Source organism: Mus caroli, unplaced genomic scaffold (genome assembly GCF_978045245.1).
Source record: "Mus caroli unplaced genomic scaffold, Mus_caroli_1 scaffold_6, whole genome shotgun sequence".
In the NCBI taxonomy this organism is placed as follows: Eukaryota; Metazoa; Chordata; class Mammalia; order Rodentia; family Muridae; genus Mus; species Mus caroli.
Genome location: NW_028227261.1, coordinates 13744649 through 13753235, shown reverse-complemented (window position 1 = coordinate 13753235; position 8587 = coordinate 13744649). Strand labels below are relative to the sequence as shown.

The following is an 8587-nucleotide window of genomic DNA, read 5'->3' as shown; positions in this document are numbered from 1 at the left end:
AAAAAAAAAAAGCTAAGCATTGTAGTGAATAGCAGCGTTCCCATAATGGTGAGGCAGAACGATCATAAGTTTAAGACTAGCTTGAGGCCAGATAGCCTTTTCAAATCTTCATTTAAAAAATACTAAGGATTTTTATAACACATATTTACTAAACACATTGGGCTACATGCCAAAGGAAGTGTTAGCCTGCTTAGGAAAGAGTTTCCATCGTAGCACAGATGCCTTCTCTGAACCAAGGTTCCTGGCATGAGCATCATGTGTTTTGTAACTACTGAGATATCTTTCTTTTTTTTTAATTTTTAATATTTTTATTACATATTTTCCTCAATTACATTTTTAATGCTATCCCAAAAGTCCCCCATAGCGCCCCCCACTTCCCTACCCACCCATTCCCATTCTTTTGGCCCTGGCATTCTCCTATATTGGGGCATATAAAGTTTGCAAGTCCAATGGGCCTCTCTTTCCAGTGATGTCCGTCTAGGCCATCTTTCGATACATATGCAGCTAGAGACAAGAGCTCCGGGGTACTGGTTAGTTCATCATGTTGTTCCAACTATAGGGTTGCAGATCCCTTTAGCTCCTTGGGTACTTTCTCTAGCTTCTCCATTGGGAGCCCTGTGATACATCCAATAGCTGACTGTGAGCATCCACTCCTGTGTTTGCTAGGCCCCAGCATCTTCTCACAAGAGACAGCTATATTTGGGTCCTTTCAGCAAAATCTTGCTAGTGTATGCAATGGTGTCAGCGTTTAGAAGCTGATTATGGGATGGATCCCTGGATACGGCAGTCTCTAGATGGTCCATCCTTTCATCACAGCTCCAAACTTTGTCTCTGTAACTCCTTCCATGGGTGTTTTGTTCCAAATTCTAGAAGGTGCACAGTGTCCACACTTTGGTCTTCATTCTTCTTGAGTTTCATGCGTTTAGCAAATTGTATCTTATATCTTGGGTATCCTAAGTTTTGGGCTAATATCCACTTCTCAGTGAATACATATTGTGTGAGTTCCTTTGTGATTGTGTTACCTCACTCAAGATGATGCCCTCCAGGTCCATCCATTTGCCTAGGAATTTCATAAATTCATTCTTTTTAATAGCTGAGTAGTACTCCATTGTGTAAATGTACCATAATTTCTGTATCCATTCCTCTGTTGAGGGACATCTGGGTTCTTTCCACCTTCTGGCTATTATAAATAGGGCTGCTATGAACATAGTGGAGCATGTGTCCTTCTTACCGGTTGGGACATCTTCTGGATATATGTGAGATATCTTTCAGGACACCTTTAGTTCACGAGTTTTACTTTTGCTCACATTATACTTGGGGACAGGGTGCTTCTGGGTTTCTCATGTTTTATGGAAATCATCATTCACCTACAGTGCTGGGACGACTACTACTATATATTTTTAATTTTATTTTGTGCATACCTGCACTTTACATAGCATACCCACTGTTGAAGGCTCATGGAGGTGAAAGGTCAACTTGGGAATCAGTGCTCCCTGCTTCCATCAAGTGGGTCTCATGCATGGATCAAAGTCAGACTGGTAAGCTTGGCTACAGTTATCCTTTGCATGTTGAGCAATCTTGGCTACACGTATTTTAAAATAAACATAACAATGAGAAAAAATAGCAAAAGGTGTGGTATTATTATTATTATTATTTATTGCTACCTGATTATTCAGACACAAAGAAACACAATGGCTACGTTCAGGAATCATGAACAAAATAGAGTTCCCCACTGGACCTTTATAATGCCATCCTACAGGCGAGGACAGGGACTTGTCTATCTCCTAGAGATCTTTATATGTAGGTGGCCAACAGAGCTTGGGAGCCCTAATGAATAGCGTCCTACAGTGAGATTGCCTGCAAGCTGAGAATAGTGGCATTTATCCGTGACTTCAGCAATCATGGAGAAGAGAAAAGCATGAGTTCAAGTCCAGCATGGGCTAATATGACACTGTTAAGTAGAAAGAAAGACGAGAAGAATATCCTTTAGAGAGAGAACACACCGTTCCCATCTATTCCTGGACAAATGCACATTTTGAAATGCACAACTGTATGATTCCATTAGTCATTTCTCCTCACACGTCCACTCTCTAGATGTCACAGTCAGCCCCTTTGTCTCCAATACATTGATCAATGTCAGAAGACATGTGTTCAGGAACCCCTTGATCGTAGACTTGTCCTTAGACTTTCATTCTCAGTTACCAAAAGCATCCTTCTCCTATTTACTGGCAACAATGGCAAAGTCTGGTCTCCAGACCGTATGTACTGCACTGTGAACATATAAGGCATAACTGAGAGGCAAAACAGATAGAGTGGGGCTGCCTAACAGTGCAAAGTATGTTCATGAGCTCAGAAGAAAGCTGGACAAATCTCTCTGCTCTAAGAACAAAACCGGTTTCATAGCACTCCAGAGGAGCAGGATAAAGCTCCATGATCAGCTGGTTTAGGGTGGATGTGTGATGCAGAAGGTTCGTTAGGACAGACATGGAGATGTCATTGTCACAGAAGTTGACCTCGATGAGCTGAGAGCACTTATTCAGGGCAGGGATAAAAGCGCTGACCTGAGAGTCTGTCATCCTACAATGTTCTAATTCCAAGGTCTTCAGAGTGTTTGCAACATTTTCTAGGAAAATTCTGAGAGGCACAAGACTCAGATCATGCAAAATGACATCTGCCAAATGCAGATGTTTGAGATGATGGAGACTCTGACACTGGGCAAAGGACTCCATGTCTGACTGTGAGTACTTGCAGAGAGCAATTGACTGGAACTCCATTAGAGTCTTCAGACACCTAAGGAGAGACTAGAGGGTTAGTTTGGTATAGAGTGACAAGGCTAACCTACAGTAGGAGAGACCACGTGTCCTGAGTTAGTGTCACTACAGGATGGCAGTGAGCATCCAGTGCAACCTGTTGGGATCAGCCAACTCAAGTCCCACCATTCTAGGCTGTGACCAGTCACCATCATGATAAGACTTGATCATTATTGTTAAATCTACCATGACCCCTAGTCTATATGGGAAACAGAAAATGTTTGCTGTGGAATCAGAAAGAACTCTTCCTCCTTCCTTACCCGAGCAATTCATTCATGTGGCCAGTGAGAAAGTAGAGGTCAGCCAGGTGGAGATGCTGGAGATTGTTGAGTTTGGAGAACTGAGAAATGAATTTGGTGACACTCTTCTCCTGTATGTCTGTTGACGTACATAGAAAAGGGAAGACTTTCTCGTGGACTAGTGTTAGATGGAGTTTAAGAAGATTTTTCATCTGACCAAGGCAAGGTGCAAAGCATGCCAGTGTGGACAGAGTCCAGCTTGTATTCAATTCCAACTCCTCAATGCAATATGGTTGGAAAATCTGCAAGATCTTCCTGACAGCGTGCATAGGCAATCCCATAATCCTCATCTTCACACAGCACAGGTTCAGGGAACCTCTTCTCTCCTGTGCCCAGTGCAAGAAGTAAGTTTGATTTTCCTCTAGATCAAACTGAAGGCGTAGGACAGTGACCACCTTTAAACGTCGCCTCAGTGCATATCTATGAGGGCGTGTTGCTTTCTGCTTTTGACACACTGTTTCTACTGCGCTGTCTCCATCCTCTGGTACAGTTGAAACATTCCAGAAGTGATGGTGCACATTTCTCAGGTCCAGCACTTGAAGCTTCCGCTTTCTGTGGGTAAAACAGATAGAAATGTAGGAAGATACAAAAGACCAAAAACATTAGCCAGCTTTTTCTAGGCTTCTTTCTTGTCAGCAGTTCACTGTTCTGCTCTGTCTCCTACAGATTTAAGTTTCCAGTGCTGGGTCTCCACATAGCAACTCAAACCTCTGGGCAAGGTCTCTCTGCCTTAACTGCATCTGGATATCTGATTCCTCCATTTATTTCTCTGACCTTCCACTGATCCTATTTCTATTACTTGGTAGAGACACAGGGCCATGTAGCTACATGGTCTCTAAGCTGTACTTCATACTTAATGGACATTTGTTACCAGGATTCAGCGACTGTTCAGGACACTGCAGCTCTTCAAGATGATACTGACATAAGCCTATGATCTACTTTTGACTCTAATTTCCATGAGCCCAGATGTCCTTCTCCGTATACTTAAATGTAAGCCATTTAGCATTACATAGTTATTGTTTACCTTTGGTGAAAATTTCCTTTCAGCTGCATGTCTACACCATCCAGCACAGCTTGCAATATTGTCATGTCAGGGACGTTCTTCAGTGCCCCCACAGGGAGGCAAGGTAAAGGCCAGGCTCCCACCATTTCCTTCAGTATCTTCATGTGTCTGCCAGTGAAGGCTGCCTTGAAGAGTGGTGGGAACAACTCCCTGGGCAGCTCCTGCAGAGCATTGATGGCCAAGGCTTCATTCTTCACCAGGCTCTGTACTGCCAAGCTCAGGAGTGTGGGTGGAGCCTGGAAGCTCATCCTGATGAATCTTTAGAAGGAATAGACCTGTTGAAGCATCCAGAAATACAATTTTCAAGATATGTCTTAGGAATCTTTAAATTTCTGCATCCAAGGAACCACCAAATTGCCAGAATCCCTGCTTTGGCCACATTGTGGAACTCAGTATGTCCTGTTTTAAGATCTGGTGGTCACAAAGCCAAACCCTTATCACTCTCTACATATGGGGTCTCTTATAAGAATCTGCATCAGTGCACAAATTAACCATTGACACATGAGGTAATTACCACTGGTCCTTGTTCCTCTCAATCTCATTCCCATTTGCAAAGGACAAGCAGTCTGGTCACAATCTTTTTGTGGCAAAACATGCACTGTTCACCTTTCTGCCTTTCAAGTACCTCAAAGAAAGACATTGCCATTGGGTGGTGGTAATATATAACTTAGTTTTCAACACTCAAGAGGCAGAGAAAAGAAGGTCTGTTAGTTTGAGGCCAGCTTAGTCTACAGAGCTAGTTCTAGGATAACTAATGCTACACAAAGGAACCATGTATGGAAAACTAAAAACAAAGGAAGGAAGGAAGGAAGGAAGGAAGGAAGGAAGGAAGGAAGGAAGGAAGGAATTAAGGAAGGAAGGAAGAAAAGGTTTCCAAGGGTCTGGTAGGTAACTCAGCCAGATCCTGTCTGAAATGTAAAGCCAAACCAAGACTGATATCTTTCCTCAAAGCAACTCTAAAACCTTGACTGAATGAGAGTACCCAGAAAGACTGAGTCTGACGTGGCAATGCGAGTGCTTGGGGGCTACACGGAAGGGCATTTCCCATATTGTATTGAGCTACAGGAAAAGAACGGCTTTAGGAAAAACATCTAGATTTGTATATTTTTAAAAATATGGTATTGCATAGAGTGGAGGTTAGAGTGAAATGAGCACACTTCCAAACCTTTGTAGTCTAAGCTTGCCCCGACTCACCATGTTCCTAACTGTCACTGGGAGGGTTAGAATATAAGTACCCAAAGAGCTGAAAGGGTTTGCAGTTTTATAGGAGGAACAACACTATAAAGGAACCAGTACCCCAAGAGCTCCTTGGGACTAAGCCACCAACCAAAGAAAACACATGGAGAGACTCGTGTCTATAGCTGCATATGTAGCAAAGAACAGCCTAGTTGGTCATCAATGGGAGGAGAGACCTTTGGTCTTGTGAAGGTCCTATGCCCCAGTACAGGGAAATGCCTGGGCCAGTAATCATGAGTGAGTGGGTTGGGGAGCAGGGGGAGGGGGAGGTGATAAGGGATTTTCAGAGAGGAAACCTGGAAAGGGGATAACATTTGAAATATAAATAAACTAAATATCTAATAAAAAAGGGAATATTCAGTTTTACCTACAACACCTGGCTCGTGCACTTTGCTTTAAAATAGTGCATAGATGCCAGGTGTGGTGGTAGGAGCCTCTAATATCAGCACTTCGGAGCAGGAATGAGGAGGATTCTGGGGAAACTTAAGCTACATATTATACTTTCATGCCTGTCCCGGGGAGTAGATTTCAAATAAAATATGATAGGAAATATCTTGATAGCGGCGGTTTGGTTATAGGGCTTTTCGTGGTTTGAATATGGTTATGTTTGTCTCCTGGGATTAAAGATATGTATCACCACTCCTGGGCCTAAGCTTTTCATGATCACTGTTCTTACAACTTCAGAGGTTCCATCCATCCTCATCAAAATGGGAGCATGTCAGTGTCCATGGAAGGCATGGTTCAGGAGGAGCTGGGAATTCTACAACTTCATTTGAAGACCACTTGCAGAAGACTGGCTCTCATGTGGTTAGGAGGAGGGACAAAGGCACATTTCCTAATAGTGCTACTCCCTGGGCCAAGCCTATTTAATGCCCCCAGGGTTTGATCCCATTAGACCAGTGTTCTAATACTGAGCCACTTTTATAGGTCATCTATTTGATTTTTTTTTTATTTAATGTATAGTCAAGGAATCTTTATGCTGCCATGTCCAGCCTGGAACTGGGATTGTCTGTGCTCAGGGCTATAATTTTTTTTTCCAGACAAGATTTCTCTATATAGCCCTGGCTGTCCTGGAACTCACGTTGTAGAACAGGCTGGCCTTTAACTCAGAAACCTGCCTGTCTCTGCCTCCCAAGTGCTGGGATTAAAGGCGTGCATCCCCACTACCGGCTAGGACTATAATTCTTGTTCCCAAGTGATGCTGGTGTGTCCTACCTGGATCGCTTATACAAGTTTTTTGTTCTGTTTGGTTTTGTTTTGATTTTAAATCCAGTATTACACAATATCATGTCAAACAACCAAGGCTATATATAATAACACATTAGTAAAGCTCCAGTTCTCAGAGTAGCTGAGACAGGTGGGTTGAATTACAAAACTATTAGTAGTTCACATATTTATGTGTAAGCTACAGTTAGGAGCAAAGTTCAATTCAACCAACTGCAAAGCCTTAATCGGTGAAACATAGTTGAAGCAATTCCAAAGGATTTAAACTATAAGCAGATCCTATCTTGAATTGCCTATCTTGAATGAGCCTAGGAGGCTTTCCAGAGTCAGAAGAATCTGAAGATCAAGACTAGCCTTTCCATTTGGGACACTGTACCAAAAATACTCAAGTGAACCTATTAACATGAAAGTTCCAGTGCAATGTGGATTTCTCAATAACACCAAACCCAATGTAATCATCACCACAACCATCATCATCACTGGAGGGAGAGCAACCAGAATTTGGCCTATTTTATTTTAAGCCCAGCATCTTGAAATATCCAGACTGTGAGAGGCCTCCTGGTGGAAGAGAGTGATCAGTGACTTACCTGATCAGGATATCCGCATCTATTCTCAGCAGGGTCAGCCAGAAACTGTGCACTCCTGGACTCTGAGTGTCTTAACCCTTTTATACTTCTTTTCTCTCACACCCACCTTATGTAGCTCCACCCCCTACCCCGCCCACAGCACAAGATTCAATCTACTGGATCTTTATGATTGAATTTATTTTTATTCAATCATAGTTATTTGTGTGAACTCAAAAATAATAATCAATTAGAAAGTGAAGAGTCAGCAGACATCTTACAGTAACTCGCCAAAATGACGAACACAAAGGGAAAGAGGAGAGGCACCCGGTACATGTTCTCTAGGCCTTTTAGGAAACATGGTATTGTTCCTTTGGCCACATACATGGGAATCTACAAGAAGGGTGACATTGTAGACATCAAGGGAATGGGCACTGTTCAAAATGGAATGCCCCATAAGTGCTACCACGGCAAAAATAGAAGAGTCTACAATGTCACCCAGCATGCCGTGGGCATCATTGTCAACAAGCAGGTTAAGGGCAAAATTCTGGCCAAGAGGATCAATGTGCGGATTGAGCACATCAAGCACTCAAAGAGCAGAGACAGGTTCCTAAAGCGTGTGAAGGAGAACAACCAGAAGAAAAAGGAAGCCAAAGATAAGGGCACCTGGGTGCAGCTGAAGAGCAAGCCTGCGCCACCCAGAGAAACACAGTTTGTGAGGATTAACAGAAAAGGGCCTGAGCTGTTGGAGCCCATTCCATACGGATTCATGGCCTAATGTACACAAAGACATAAAATACCAGCACCAGGAAAAAAAGAAAAAATAAAGCGAAGAGTCGGGGCTAGAGAGATGGCTCAGTGACTAAGAGCACTGACTGCTCTTCTAGAGGTCCTGAGTTCAAATCCCAGCAACCACATGTTGGTTCACATCCACCTAAAATGAGATCTGTTGCCTTCTTGGGGTGTGTCTGGAGACAGCTACAGTGTACTTACACATAATAATAAATAAATAAATGAATCTTTAAAGGAAGAAAGAAAGTGAAGAGGCCACTGATTGAATTGTTCATTGTATGTTTACATACTCAATGTGTGAGGGTTTTCGTGTGTGTGCTTTTTCAGTGTAAATGTGCTATTTATTTCAGTTTCCATGATTCCTTTGCATGTGTATTTAAGTGTTTTTGTTTGAAGTTGACCTCAGTGGTTCACTTCTGACAGAGTATAACTTTATCATTGAGTTGTCTTACTGGACCCATGTAATTTAATCAGGAAATTTATTATTTTTGTCAACACTTCACTTGTTTTATTGGAGACTTGGTATGGCTTGAGAAAATGGATTATGGGAAGCTCTTCCTGTAGATCAAATTGGCTATAAACCGAGTAATCCAGCTGTCT

The 8587-nt window shown here is 42.5% G+C and overlaps 1 protein-coding gene and 1 pseudogene across 1 annotated transcript; one reads left to right on the top strand and one right to left on the bottom strand.

The window, feature by feature from the left end:
- Positions 1–2222: 2222 nt before the first annotated feature.
- On the bottom strand, positions 2223–4459 carry LOC147004164 (PRAME family member 12-like). The gene is made up of 3 exons (XM_085838372.1): positions 4134–4459; positions 3071–3661; positions 2223–2790 (listed from the first exon to the last, which is right to left on the bottom strand). Exons 1-3 carry the CDS (start codon positions 4418–4420, stop codon positions 2223–2225), a joined length of 1446 nt encoding a protein of 481 aa, XP_085694498.1. The 5' UTR covers positions 4421–4459.
- Positions 4460–7490: 3031 nt separating this feature from the next.
- Positions 7491–7973, top strand: LOC147004163 (large ribosomal subunit protein eL21 pseudogene; annotated as a pseudogene).
- Positions 7974–8587: the final 614 nt, after the last annotated feature.